Raw genomic sequence first — 15,791 nt, forward strand, 5'->3', positions numbered from 1 at the left:
AAATATGCAGATGATTCAACAATATATATATATATATATATATATATATATATATATATATATATATATATATATATATATATATATATATCTTTTTTTTACCCAGCTGATCTGCTCTCGGCATTGGGTAAAAGAGTTTGTCTATATGTAAAATTGTAATGGAAACTATTGGGCAGGTGCAGAAAGCATGCAGCACTCACACAGACATAGTCTTAGGTGCCAAAGCAATAGTGTAACTCCCATTATTAATAATTGGATAATTGTATGAATGCAGTAATAATATCAGACTAGACAGCAGCCGCCCTCGCAGGTTTGTGCGCGTGGATTGCACCCTGAAAGTCTGAAACTAAGAGCTTCATGTAATATAGTTATTTATCAATGTAGTAGACTGTAGCAGAGGTGTCAAATGATGCTGCGCAATTATTACGCAGCGAGATGCTGCATGACATCTTCCAATTTATTGCAGAATAAAAAAAGCAAATGTCTTGTATGGCCAAGTAGAGATGAGTGGAGGTTTGTCAGCCCCAGGCACAGACAGCTAGCAGTAAACAGCTGGCACACGCCTCTCACCTGCTTGTGTTACAGGAGCAGCTTTGTGCAAGGCTCACATTATGCAGGTAGCACAAAAGAGAACAAACTCAGCTGACAATGTCATTATTTGGATTGGACCGACAATGGGTTTCTTTACTGTACCCTGATAGTGATTTTATACAGAGGAAAAGAACATCTCCCTCCCTTGCTAATATATCTGCAGCACAGACCTGTCCTGGTGGCGCAAAGTTAGAGACGCTTTATTCAGCAACTTAACGGTAGAATGATTTGGTGGCGCTTTGTGCTGGCTGGGCAGATGAGCTGATAACTTTGGCTATCTGTTGGCTGGCTCCTCTGTGCAAGCTCAGACACATCCCATTTCCTCTCTGATCGGCCCCATCTCAGCGATTTGCTATGGAACGCAGCACCCATCGGGGTCAGGAGGTACAGAGCACAGAACCTCTATTGGGCCCACAGAACTACATGCAAGCAAACACCAATAGGTTGTTTATAGGCCATTGGTTTGAGCCTTGTACACCTGGATCTGAGATAGTAAAGCCCAATATAAATACAATGGACAGCCTGTATTGCTTTATGTTTACTCCTTGCTAACATCAGCACCATTCCTTTTGAATCTGTAGTATAACTACAAAATGCTCACCGCTGAGTAGGATGGAATAAAGTTGATACATTAATACATGTAATAGGAATCAATTGTTACTGTTATCCTCTTGCCTTACTGTGTAGGGGGAGTCAGTTTGGCGGATCTAGGGTTAATCTGATGGAGTTCTGAAGAAGTCGTTAAGCGATTGCCTCACGTGGGCTTGTGCACAATGGGGCAAGAGAAAATAATGTTAGCAGGGGGGTTATTGGTCTGCCAGTGCTTGCTCAATTGCCTGCAAACCGCTCTGTCCCAGGCCCGGCCTCTGATGAAAGATATGCTGGTGCCATTGAGTAACAGGATTTGGGTAACCAGCCACAACAGATCAGTGGCAACCATTATTAGACCCCTGATTTGGGGATTCTAATTATTAGCATGAATTTATACGGCTCCAACAGATTCCGCAGGACAGCAGCGCTGTACAATAATGTGGCTCCATACATTAAACATACTGATTTACTGATACAATAGGTAAGGAGGGCCCTGTATAAAAAAGCTTACAAACTAAAAGGAGAGCTATGGATATAATGCCCATCCTCTCCTCTACAGCAATAACTGTAGGACTTGGGGGATAATATCTGGAGCCACCTGTCAGAATAATGACACCTGGTGAATATAGCCTGTAGTAATCCATGCTCTAGTCCAGCCCCCAGCCCTCCCTCTAGATGCCCCGCCTACCCCCTGCATATCCCTAACCAAAGCATGTCAATCTCTTGCCAGTTCCCTACCAAGATTTAGAGCCCTGAAGACGCAGCGCCAGCTCGTATCGTGGTGTAAGCAGTGCAAAGCGCAGTGCAAAGCGGCGGTGTTCCAGGCAATCATGCCAAGATCTTTCCTAGTGAAGAGCAAGAAGGCTCACAGCTACCACCAGCCCAGGGCTAGCGATGGCGACTACAGCACGCAGCAGGGCAATGTCCTGGCTTACGCCTGTGCAGGTATGTACCGTGTGCATCTGATCTCAGCCTGACGCACCTTTATATTAGGATCCCACAAATAACCCAAAACACCACCCTCACTGCGGCACTTTGTATCCAGCGCACAGATTTAGTAGTGCTGAAGCATTGTAGGCACCTCTGTTGTTACTTGCAATTTGTACATGAAACAACTGCATCATATTCCATAGATTAACAAACTATGAATGTCATTACTTGTAAATGCACAGCAAATTGGTTCTTTTTTTTTTTTTTAATGGAATTCTGAACAAATCTAGCACTGTTTTATTTGATTATTGTTTGGCGAGACCTCGTTACTAAATTTCCATGCAACTAAAATAATGACTAATGTTTTGTCACTTCTGTCAGCCCAATAGCCTGGGATTTCCATCGGGGTAATTTTATGAAGGGTGGGTGCCATCGAAAGAAAATGTGATTTGAGGGACGAATTTAAATCAAAGGGGAGAAAATGTCATGTTTTCCAAAACATCAAGTGACTATGACTGGCTCTCACTTATGTATTGCAGTCCCCAATGAGCCCTGATTGTTATTATTATTAATATTATTATTATTCAGCTATGACCCCAAACTGCCCCATTAACATTATATTAGCCAGGCTTTGGTTTATGAGACGATTTCATTTATTAAAACGATTTATACAAAAAAAAAACTAGTCAAAAATAACGGTTTTGTATCAAAAGAAAACGTCAGCAAAATTGATTTAATGATGAAGATCTAGCTGTGTGGTTTTGGGTTGCTTGAGTTCTGTGTGTACGAATAATTGTGTGTGTACCTGTGCATGGATTGAGTGTGTGTGTTTGCAGGCCAGGTGAAAGTTCAACCCCAGTTATATGTAGGGAGAAGGCAGACTGAAAGTTCTGAAGCAATAACTATTATTTTTTGTCTCGCTGGACTTGCAGAGAGCCCCATTATGCCTGGGATGATGCAGTGCCGTTTCTCTCCGGTCTCCTCTAATCTGGGAGATGGCACAGACGTGTCGTCCGATTCCCCTGGCAGCAGGGAGGGCAGCGTGTGTGAGACAAGCCCCTCTGAATGTGAAGATTTCTGGAGACCTCCATCTCCTTCTGTCTCCCCAGGTAATGAGCAGCGTCGTGCGCAAAGTTTGGCACAACCCAGACAGATGTACCCGGAGCAGGGCATAGAGTAAATGATCATTGTTATTATATGGTCCTTTAAGTAATACTACAAACTCACCTGGGTCCCCAGCTAAGAGACCATATTGTAGCACAGTTATCTCAACTGGGATTGTGCCTCTAAACTGGACTAAAGCGATTCATATATAAAGGGCAGTTGTGCGCACTCATGCATGTTATCTATTAGCCCTTTGCTTCACTACATTTTCCCCATTTCCTTTACTTCGTTGATTTGAAATTATGTGAATGTCGCAACAAATACAGTAAATTTTTTTAGAAGCTGGTAAGATATCATGACAAGATCATACAGTACAGAGCAGTCTATAGTAAAGGCTTATTATAAACAGTATAGGAAGAGAGTGCGACAAGCCGCAGTCACTGGGACAGTTGGGAAATCACGCCCTCTTTCCGAGAGCCATATTTCTCTGTTTAGGAGGGGGTGATTTATTTACTCCGAAAAGTGATTAGTCAGAAAGTCAGCGATTATATAATACAGTTATGCCCCCCCTTCATCCATTGAAGGGGAAGCGCCAAACAGCAGAAGTAGATGTCACAATAGCGCATAGAGACACAGCCACTACTCAGCTGCTGAAATGTGCTGCAATAGGAGATTTTTATTGAAATAGTCTGGCCACGTAAATACGTGTAAAATACCAGCACAACGATGTGTATATATGCACACAATTATAGTCTTTAAAAAAATCGCGTCATCATGGAAGGAATTGATAGCAATTTATTTGCTTCCAGGTTATTTTGTCTACTATCTGCTGCTGATGCATTCCCATATACCTGCTGCAACGATTGCTGCCTTTTTAGGCTTCCAGGGAATGCTACTGAGTGGGCATTGGGAATAAGATATTGGATGGAATAAGGCTCTTATCTCTGCTCTTCTCTAAACTGCCCCAAAGGCAATAGCAGTGCAAGTGCAATTAGTTACAGAGCTCCTTAACTCTATTTGAGGATGATGTTCAGGATATGAATGTTTGCCCTGAGCCATTCATTTTTTAAATAGGAACCCAGTCATATTTATATTATTGGGTATTAAAACCGTGCTCTGGAAACGATCTGACAAATTATGGCTGTGGCAAAACAATAGAATCCCAATCTCTGTTCAGTATTTAGAAAATATGTATGATTGGTAGTACTACAGACACATTCCGATGAGCACACAACTAATCCAATTAAAAAAACATACATTTTATATACATTCAGGTAAAATATACTGCACTCTTCTTCTGCATCTTTGCATTACATTTAGTTATTTCTTGCCACAGAAATTGATGTTATTATTAGGTATACAAAAGTCTAGAATTCTATTCGGACACGGAATAACGATTTTATTAAACATTAAAGGGGAAAAGGGAGGTCCTCCCTCGTCTAAAATGTTTTTTTTTTGTAAATGAAATTGCACTTAAAAGCAGTTTTTGATTTTTACAAATCCTTAGCCATACTCTTGAAACACTGAAGGAGTTTCCATCCATCCAGTGTCACAGGAGTCACAAAGTAGTGCAGAGAATAGAAAAGGGCAGAGGTGTACTGCTTTCAATAGCAATTACATTTATAAATGAATGCAAAACCATTTAAAATTGTGTAATATTAAATTTTGTTTCATTATGTAAAAATATTTTTGGGTGGACATCACTTATAAGTTTTTCAGACATTTGGGGTCAGACAATAGAGCACAAATGAGGTGAAATGCTCTGCTCTGGTTAATTTCCTGCAATTTTAATTCAAATGTAATATAAACACAAAGAATCAGATTCAGATTTATATTTAGAAGAGTGTTATACTGAAGGGATGGAAGTAGTAATCAATACATAGGCTTGTCTGTCATAAGTAAGGTTTCCTTATACAGAAAGAGTCCATATACACATACACAATTGTATACCGTGAAAATGAGGCGAATTTTAAATAACTTTCACTATATACCTGTACACTTCAATGACATTGTTTTTAATTGTATTTGTCTTTCCTTTGCTATTCTGTATCACCAGCCCTATGTTCCCATTGCAACAATGTAGTCAGTCAGTTCTGCTCTAGTCCCCACTCATTGGTCATTTGTTTCTATTGGAAAGCTGCATTTTGGAGGGAGTCATAATGGCATTTGGCAGAATATTATCTGTCACAATTGACATTTAACGTGTTTCTACTTACCAATTACAAATGTTCAGTTGCTCTTTCATCATAGCCGAATGAGACAGAACCCCTGGCTCCAGTGTATGTCATTATATCTAAACCAATTGGTCCTGTGCCGTAAAGAAAGGCTGCGGTTTGTTGACAGTTACACTAGGGCACAAAAAGCCAAGACCTTTTAAATGGATTCATTTCTGCCCATCTTTGGCACCATATTGCGTTGCTTTAATACTGTTTAAGACGAGGGCAGAGTAGAACTTTGAGCTCTTTTTCCAGACAGTGATTTCACGGATCTGGTTGAATATGGCAAAGTGCCAGTGATTTCCTTACTGGGACAAATGAAATGGTTTCTATAGCAACTAACTAAGCGCCGCTTATTTGGTCCTTCTCTCCACAGCCTCAGAGAAGTCCGCCTGTCCCTCTCTGGATGAGTCTCCGCCCTACTCCATGCCCTTCAAACCATACGCCTGGGACGAACTTGCGCGCTCGGAGCTCCGCCAGCTGGTGCATAGTTACCGACCCACAGCGCTGGACAGAAGCTCCTCACTATACGCAGAGCGGGAAGCACAAGCCCCGCCCACTTCTCTCTACAGCGCAGGTAGAGGCTTGCGCGGACTGTACGGAGGCTACAGACAGGCCATAGGTCGCTATGGAGACCCCAGAGGCCAGACGTCACTGTACGGGGAAAAGGCTCAGAGCATCAAGGTGGAGTCCGACCTGCTCTGCACGCGGCTGCTAATCAACAACGGCTCATACAAATGCCTTAAATGCAGCAAGGTAGGAATGTGCCTCTCCACACAGTGTATGTTCTATAATAAACACTCAACAGCTCAGGAACCAGTAAATATATTCCTTGACTCACCCCAAATGGGTCAAATTACACCACGTGACTCGACGTCTAAAATTGAGGGGGAAGCTGCAGACTACATTTTCATTTTTCTAAAGATGTTAAAGGAATACTGTCATGGGGAAAATGTTTTCTTTTCAAAAACGCATCAGTTAATAGTGCTGTTACAGCAGAATTCTGCACTGAAATCTGTCTCAGAGCCAACATATTTTTTTTATATTTAATTTTGAAATCTGAAATGGGGCTAGACATATTGTCAGTTTCCCAGTTGCCCCTTAGTCATGCGATTTGTGCTCTGATAAACTTCAGTCACTCTTTACTGCTGTACTGCAAGTTGGAGTGATATCACCCCCCCCCAGCAGCCTAACAACAGAACAATGGGAAGGTAACCAGATAGCAGCTCCCTAACACATGATAACAGCTCCCTGGTTGATCTAAGAACAACACTCAATAGTAAAATCCAGGTCCCACTGCAACACATTCAGTTACATTGAGTAGGAGAAACAACAGCCTGCCAGAAAGCAGTTCCATCCTAAAGTGCTGGCTCTTTCTGAAAGCACATGACCAGGCAAAATGACCTGAGATGGCTCCTACACACCAATATTACAACTAAAATAAATACACTTTCTGGTTCAGGAATGAGATTTTATATTGTAGAGTGAATTATTTGTAGTGTAAACAGTGTAATTTAGAAATAAAAAATACATCATAAAATTAATGACAGAATCCCTTTAAAGTCACTGTGTGAGATTTGTGGAGGGCATTTATTTCACCTCTTAGATTTTGCAGTTGTAAAGTAGTCTGATGATGAGGTAAGGAAGAAATTAAAATAAAAAGGCCATTTCCCTTTAAACAGGGAATATGGCAGACATGTCATATCCTCTGAATGGGAAATACTGGCAGCACTAGACATAAGGCACACTGCACTTCCAAATATGTGGAAGGTTAAATCTATTTGTGCACCCCTGTGGATTTCCTCATAGTTCATAACAACGTTACAGCAATATACCAGAAGATGTCAATAATAGTCACCTTTCAGTGACAGCATTTCACATCCAGCTTGAAGTCTAAGTGGCCTCAGTTTTGCCCCTACATCATCCTATTCATTGGACTAGAGAATGGGAGCCATGTTCCATAGAATAGGAACTGCTGCTAACCACCAGTCTTGCCAGTTTAGCTGAATTTTGACAGAACAATTTACAATCCCTCACTTGAAGTCAACAAATGAGGGGGGAAGCTGATCCCTTTGCCTCTGTCACTTACTGAGAAACCTTTTTGGAATTTGAGCACTATGCTTTAGTGAAATTAAGGGAGAAGAAGAAGAGTTACTGGACATTGCTAAATGTTAGTCCCCTAGTCATTCTAATTACTGTACTACTACAGTAGTACCCCATGTTGATACAGTTTTTATTAAACAGGAACATCACCTTTTAGAAATTTCAAACTAGGGAATCCTGATGTAACCCACATTTATTGACACTTTCCATTTGGCTTTTTTTCACCAGTTCTTCAGAGCATAATTCACAGCTTTGAGTATTTAAATTCAGTTCTTTTCAGTCAGGTGTTCAGTTCTGCAGCAACCTAAACTGTAAGCCCAATTGATTTGGTAAGTCCCTGATATTTTAACACAATGGAAGTCTATGAGGGACTTACCAAATCATTAGTAATACGTTAATATAATTTATTAGTTAAATGGAAAATGATTTGTAAATCTGAACTGGTTGAAAAAAAAACATATTGGTTCTTGGTTGTTTCAACTCAGTGGCGAAACTACCGGGGGAGCAGGGGGTGTGAGCGGGCCAGGGCCCGCACCCCCTCAGGCCCCCCCGGCAGTCCGTTCGCCGCTGAAAATGCCTGCAAATGTGGCCGTACGGAGGGGGGCGGGGCCCAGCTGCGCGTCACGCACCAGGGCCCGCCCCCCTCTAGGATCGCCACTGTTTCAACTTATATTTCATCTCATATGTAGAGCTAGTAACTATTTATAGTTATACAATGAGTTTAACAAATGTTAACTGATTAGTGTGTTATGTTGAATATGTTTGGCATTAATAGCTACCTTCAGAAAATACTGTTTATACAAAGATACTTATTTTATTTAAAGATGGCTTTGATTTAGGTTGGCCAGGTTGCCTTCATTCCTCTGGATAATTAACCTAACAATCTGAAATTTTCTTATTTCTTTTCAGGTTTTCTCCACACCCCATGGGCTTGAAGTCCATGTACGTAGGTCTCACAGTGGTACACGGCCATTTGCTTGTGATATGTGTGGGAAAACCTTTGGCCATGCAGTCAGCTTAGAGCAACATAAGGCAGTACATTCCCAGGTATGTATGTACAATGGCTAAGGCGCTTTGTAGGATAAGGTGTTTTCTGCTATAGCCTTAGCACTTTTGATAGATTTCTCAATAGCTCGAGAGTCTGACCCCCGGATCATTAGTTATGGCATATTTGTACGAGTATATGGGCAGCAATCATATATGGCAATACATTACACATTAACAGCACAGACTTTTATCATTTGCCATCAATATCCTTCTTGTATTATTTGCTCTTGTTATGCCCTTGTTAATACTGACTTTTGAATTCTGCATGAAGAGTCTTAATTTTGTATTATCCCTGTAAAAGTATGTATATATATATAGCAAAAAAAAAATCTGTAATATCTTTCAGTCCCCTGAGTTCATTTGCTGTCTGTGACTTAATCTGTGCTTTAAGCAACAATGTATATAGGCATATTTTGATTCAGAAACCTGTGTACAGACTACTGTTTCATTTCTATTACAGCGCATAAGAAAATGATAGGTTTTTCTGTTCATTATATGCGAATGACGTGGTTCCATATTATATAATGGTTTTTAACTGATTTCATTTGGTGTGTGAATGGAATAAAGATCGAGTTTCATGTTTTGCTGTCTCTATTCAGGAAAGAAGCTTTGATTGCAAAATATGTGGCAAAAGTTTTAAAAGGTCATCAACACTGTCCACTCACTTGCTTATCCATTCGGATACCAGACCATACCCCTGTCAGTATTGCGGCAAAAGGTTCCATCAGAAATCTGACATGAAGAAGCATACATTTATACATACAGGTTAGTAGCCCGATACAACAAAGCATGAACTTTTTCACTTTTAAATGTACTACTATATGGGTCAGAGACCATATAGTTCTGATCTTTGCCATAAAATGCAAGACAACAGTGAAGTTTACTCATAACACATAGAGGACCCCGGCAGGCAGTAAAAGGTAGCTTGCTTGATACTAAACTGTGCCTAATCAGAGTTAATATGGAAGTTCAGCTTACAATTATAATTTAGTATGATGGAGAAAGTGCAATTCACTTACAATTTTCAACTGCATGATTTTATAAACATTTTTTAAAATTGATTTTTGTTCTGTAGTTTTCCACTTTGAAATCTAAACTGTTATCTGGTTGCTAAGGTGACAGACCTTCCTGTCTGTCATTTGTTTTAATGTCAGGAGTGAAGATAAAAAGATAGTGGTTCATAAAACTAAATGAATACATTTGTTTTAATGTCAGAAGAGAAGGTAAAAAAGAAAGTAGTTTATTTAAAAAAAAAATAAAATAAATCAATATAAATAAATAAAAATCTAGTCCCAAGACTAGTGTGGTAGCGGATTCATTTAATTTCGAAGAATGGCAGTGTAGAAAAGCAAAACAAAAACAATTAAAACTGTTTGCAGCAGACTAAAAGTAAATTCCTCCTTTAAGTAACCTAGATGCATTATTTAAAGGGGCCACAGAGAGGTGCTGGCAATGCTCTAAATGATAATTGTGCCTGAAGGTATCTGTAGATGGACCTGGGCAAAGTGCAGCTGAAATAAATATATACTACTTATGGTAGGGCAGGTAGTTAAAAGTTTAAACCACAGTCAGAGGAACAAGCCTGTCTGCATTGTATGGTTCTCTTTTTAATAATGGAATGAAAATAGTTACATCCCAGACGTCTCTGAGAAACAAGACTAAAAATAAATAAGCTTCCCTGATCTATGTGAGGATATGTGCTGGTTCAGTAGAAGCGCTGTGTGATTTAGTGCGAGGGAAACCTAATTTAGCAGTTTTAATGCCACATCTATGCTTTCAGTAAACCAAGCCAACAGATTAAATACAATTTAGTTTTATACTGCATTAAACTACCCCCAGCTGAGCCCATGACTAAAGGCCTCAATGGCTTCACATCAGCACACACATTCCTTGATTAACAGTTTTCTAAAGTGCACATTTACAACACAGAACCTCTAAATACAGAAAATAGCTGTTGACACTGTGATGTACCAAACAGCTGCATACAGAAAAAAAATATAGAAAAGATACAATCTCCCAAGGCAAAATAAAACATTCGTCACATAGTTAAACGGTTATTTTTTCTTTTGATACCTTCCTGATATATGATTATGTCACATTATTGATTATAACACTCTGCATGTGTGTGTGTGTGTGTGTGTGTGTGTGTGTGTGTGTACTGTACCTGTTCATATATCTAAGACACTCAGTAATACCATTGAATAATAGCTATTAAAGCTTTTCCTGCATTCTGTTGTTGCTTTACAAATGTGGTGACCTCAACTCCATCATCACAGAATTAAGCTCTATGTGCAAACAATATTTGTAGAGAGAAACTTGACTTTGTTATATGCATCTGTTTATTAAGTGAATCCTAGCAATCCAATCAGTGTTGCTTTACTATGCCCTTCCCTGTGTTTGTTCAAAAGGGCTTTTCTATACGATGATTTACAGGCTATTGTGTTGATGTGGCCTTGATTTAAAAGGCCAATGAAAACGGCAGGTGACTTCGGTCGACAGATGCAGAGGACATTACCCCCCCTCTCATTCACTGCCAATCCACCTTATCATCACAGTGAATACAGAATATAATAATGTGAGGCACTACTTATTAACTCTTCCAGTGCCGTATGGACATAAACAGCATTGCTGTATAATGTACTGCAGTGAAAGTGTTATATTGCAGCACACTAACAGCATAGACTGAAAATGGTCTGGCTTTCTTTTGACACCCTTAAGCCTGACAGTGTTTCATACAAATACTACTTTGACTACACATTTTATTTCCAACTGTCTTTGTACAGAGACTGGAGTAGACCCAGCGGGCAGCTACATTATCTGAAATAAAATAACCAAAATTAGATTGAGATGCCATAAAATGTTGTACCCATCTGCAGCTCTGCTCTGTTGTTTAGGCACTTGCAGCAAATTTGGTAGTTCTGAAGTGCTCTTATTTGTATAACAGTCAGTATCATATATGGGTCATCCCAGCTCCATCCACTTCAACCCTGGCCAGGTTTAGCTACAAGGATTACCTGTTTTTTTGCGTGTCACAGTACACAGAATTTTAATTTGATGTGATCTGTATTTATTCAAAGTAGTACAACCCTGAACACAGCCTTCAAACATTAAAATATATCAATAATTATGTTTCTGCAGGAGAAAAACCACATAAATGCCAAGTTTGCGGCAAAGCGTTCAGCCAGAGTTCCAACCTGATTACCCACAGTCGCAAACATACTGGCTTTAAGCCATTTGGCTGTGACCTGTGTGGAAAAGGTTTTCAGAGAAAAGTGGATCTGAGGAGGCACCGGGAGACCCAACATGGACTTAAATGAACATGAAAAAAAGTTCTGCTCTTGTTCCATACAGGAAATCCGCACATATAGCAGCCTGAGAACACTATATGAACTTCAACCTAAAAAAATCTGTGGCGTTGACTCATTACCACTAACGATGGTGGAATGTGCAAAAATCTCAGTTTTGAGTTTACTCACCACGTTGTACCATCATACTCCTGACCTTCACAGACAGCAAGTCTTCTGTGACCGAGTTCCAACTGATGACAAGAAAATGTAATATACATGGTACCACAGACAGTGTGGAGATATAAACCACCCTTATGCGGTAACAACTAAAGACATGCAATCTGGGCCACCCGCTGTGAAGAACCATATGTATCTCAGAGACTAAAACAATGAATTTGTGTGTGTGTGTCAATATATTATATATATATATATATATATATATATATATATATATATATACACATATATATATCTATATACACACACACACACACATATATATATATATATATATATATATATATATATATATATATATATATATATATATACTTTACACACATACCAGTGTCAGCATTTTATTATTACATCCATTTCATAAAGGACCATTTATTCTCATTATTTTATTCTCCTTTATTTAAAGATGACGTTTACTTTATCTACAGGCCTAACGTTTTATTACCCAGACAAAAGTGACTTTGACAGACAACTTATGGTGTATCCAGGAAACAGAACTTTCTTGTGCTTCTCCAGCAGTTTGTCAGTCTCCTGTCCTGCTGTGGTCTTGACTAATAGTGAAAGCAATCTATCAATCTTCCCTGTTGATCTGGAAAGGAAACAGAATGGAGGAAGGGGGCACATGGTAATGATCCAGTCTGGTTATTTCAGTTATGTGCACTTGTGCATTGTCTGTATCTGTTGAGAAAGTAGAAGTACCCTGATAGCTCCTAATCTGCTTCCTTGAACCTATGTCTCAGATCTCAGATTAGAATTAAGATAATAATGTTAGCAGACCTACACCCTCAAAGGGAAGCTTTAGCAAGCACAGTATTATATGAAAGACAGTGGTGTACAACTAAAATGCAGATTGCAACTATATCAATAGAACATAAGATTGTAAAAATAGTCTCTCTTTCATAAATTGGTTGTATGTTTTCCTTTTCTGAGCAATAAAGGGGAGATCATACTCTATTCATAGACTTTTTATGAGCATGGCTTTCTGCAGATGTTTCCATAGGGGCAATTTCCATAACATGTAACAGAACAGTGCCATCTAACATACTGTTTTGTAGAGAGAAACATCTAACTAAACGTGTGTCTTATTAAAAAGCATTTTTCCCTTTCAGTGCTATTGAGAAAAGCATTTTGGCAGACCAACACAAGTTCATAGCTTAAATGCAAATGAAAGGTTGTTTTTTGCCAGTTGCCCTTTAACTGAGGGGACTATTGAGCATAACATACATTCAGGGGCCCAAATACATGGCATTAACATAAAGTAAAGGAGAATGTTTGTGAGTTTCCATTTAAATGTAATCACTTACGAGAAGAATATGTTGGCTGATAAACACAGTACACCTCTTAAAGGAGAACTAAACCCTAAAAATGAACATGGATAGAAATGCTACATTAGAGAATTTATTGTAACATCAGAGAGGTGCAGTAGCTTTATAACATTAATGATTCATGCATTCAAAATTATCCACAGGAACTCTCCACCTTGGATCTTGTTAGGCCACCATTTCAGTGTCAGTGGCATTGCACATGCTCAGTATGCACACAGCAACTTCATCTCCCTGGGCTTGTGAATAAGCCCAAAATATAATGTGCAGCATTTCTAGCATACTTCTTTGTTAAGCTTTAGTTCTCCTTTAAGGAAATAGCAAAGAAGCAAGACATATATAGATTTACCTGATATTTTTATGCTTTGAGTAACTGCTTATCCACAATTTTGCATCTGTTTGTGATTATATCACCAAATAGAAGCATAATTATCTTAAACTACTATACAGTGTTTACTCATGCTGGTTGCTTGTTATTTTGTCTCCTCCCCCATGTCTTTATCCAATAGCGCTTTATCTGTAATGCTTAAGCCTGTTATTGTTTGGCTACAACCTTTGGATGTCAGTGGAATGCTAACAGTTGTAGTTAAACAACACCCGAATGTGTCTGGTTGCCCATACCCGATATCAGCAATCCTTTAGCAAATTCATCAAGTACATTTCCATGATCCCATAGATTGGATCAAGTATTAAAAAATGACTCCTTCTTTTCTGAAATATGAAAAATCTTATTGCCAAGAGTGTGCCCCATTCTGCCAAGACTTGCCACATCAGATGTTCAGAAGTACCGTACATTTCCACCAGTTCAGTTTGAATATACAAAAAGGTATATAAGGCATTCCTAAGGGCAAAGGCAATATAGGCCTCTTGATTACTGCAACTGTCTCAAGGAAGTTGTAGCAACCAAAACATGCTTAATCATAGAAACCTCAACTCCTCATAGTCCAATAATTTCAGTAGCACCCACTTTATGCTTGCAGACTACCAGTTCCCACTGCAAATCTACAAATCAAGTAAGGGAGCTGCACCTCCTAGGCAATGTGAAAAGATTAGAAAACGTTCTGGTGTTTGCAACTCTTTTCCAAGCATTGGTCTAGGCAAAACACACCATAGGGAAGCAGGAAAGGAGAGCTTTAAGAGAACACCATGCTCATTTTCTCCCTTGATACTCGCTGGGTATATGAGTGCTTCACATACAGTATCAACATAAACTTCTACTAGTGGTTAGGGATATTTTGATTTTGCTTTAGTTTTTCCAAAGAATGTGGCAGTAACCAAATGTGACCTACAACATTAGATATATATGTACATTACTACAGTAGTACCACACAAACAGGAGGTATTAAGCAAGGAGGCATTAAAAAACAAATTCTTTTATTATTGATTAGATCAGTTGGTTGGGATATCGTAGCAAGGACAGTGTAGGAGCATTGGGTTACTTTGGAAAGAAGGAGAAGTGATACCTTCTCTGCTTACAGAGGTACTTTTCTTTCCCTGGCTCAGGTTGTGATAAGGTGTTGAACCCGCTCAAAATGCTTCAGTGTTTGGCAAATGCTTAATTGTTACTGCTTTTGGACACATTATTTTGTTTTCCACACACTAAACAATCATGATTAGGTTCTGTTTTCCCTACGTCTGAAATGGCACACAAACTTGTACAGTATGTACAGTACATTATCCCAGTTGGCAGCAAACCATTAACTTCTTGCAAATCATTAGCGTGGTGGTGATTGAAAAAAATTCGGAATCTACAAGCCTTTCCCCCCATTGCATGGGTTGAGCCATACGGGGTACTGGCTTTTTAATGTTTTATTAACTAGACTTGCTTTGCTATGATAAATTAATTATCTGTATTATTACCTCATGATCTTTGCCTTAAACAAATGTTTCCACATCATGTAGATTAACCTGTTCTTTCTAGTAAAGTTCCTTGTAAATACCTTAACATTTTGGAGTGTTATCTGTTTTATGATGCTTATTTATTGTGAAAATTATGTTTTAAATTAATAAACAACATTTTTCTTCTTTTATTGACGTGTGGTAAATTAAATCGTATAATTATTGATCACATACCTTTGCACACTCTCTAGTCAGTGAAATACTGAAGAGACTACTACAAGAAAGTTATGCTAACTGCCCGAGTCCTGTCCAGTTAAACTGGCATGCTAAATAGAAGCAACAGTAACATGCAGGCACTTGATCTAATATATAATAGGTTATGTTTGCCTTACCACTTGGCAGCTTAGAAAATGTGTTGTCTTGATTATTCCAGCGAGGATTTTTGTAAACTTGTGCTTGAACAGTTACAAGATCCTGCAGCTCTGTTGGTTTAAAGATGGAGTAACACTCAACTTGTGTCACAT

At 39.0% G+C, this 15,791-nt stretch overlaps 1 protein-coding gene across 2 annotated transcripts in view; it reads left to right on the forward strand.

The window, feature by feature from the left end:
• Nucleotides 1–15,458, forward strand: part of gfi1.L (growth factor independent 1 transcription repressor L homeolog) — an 18,450-nt gene extending 2,992 nt beyond the window's left edge. The window contains exons 1-7 of one of the 2 annotated variants that reach the window (XM_041590539.1): nucleotides 921–975; nucleotides 1,913–2,127; nucleotides 3,045–3,221; nucleotides 5,809–6,188; nucleotides 8,445–8,582; nucleotides 9,182–9,347; nucleotides 11,721–15,458. In XM_041590539.1, coding sequence (XP_041446473.1) covers nucleotides 2,013–2,127; nucleotides 3,045–3,221; nucleotides 5,809–6,188; nucleotides 8,445–8,582; nucleotides 9,182–9,347; nucleotides 11,721–11,899 — 1,155 coding nt within the window. In that variant the 5' untranslated portion in view covers nucleotides 921–975; nucleotides 1,913–2,012 and the 3' untranslated portion in view covers nucleotides 11,900–15,458. Of the gene's footprint in view, nucleotides 1–920; nucleotides 976–1,912; nucleotides 2,128–3,044; nucleotides 3,222–5,808; nucleotides 6,189–8,444; nucleotides 8,583–9,181; nucleotides 9,348–11,720 lie in introns of those variants that run through there. The other variant, XM_018258576.2, reaches the window with a different exon arrangement.
• Nucleotides 15,459–15,791: the final 333 nt, after the last annotated feature.

Source organism: Xenopus laevis, chromosome 4L (assembly GCF_017654675.1).
Source record: "Xenopus laevis strain J_2021 chromosome 4L, Xenopus_laevis_v10.1, whole genome shotgun sequence".
Taxonomy (NCBI): domain Eukaryota; kingdom Metazoa; phylum Chordata; class Amphibia; order Anura; family Pipidae; genus Xenopus; species Xenopus laevis.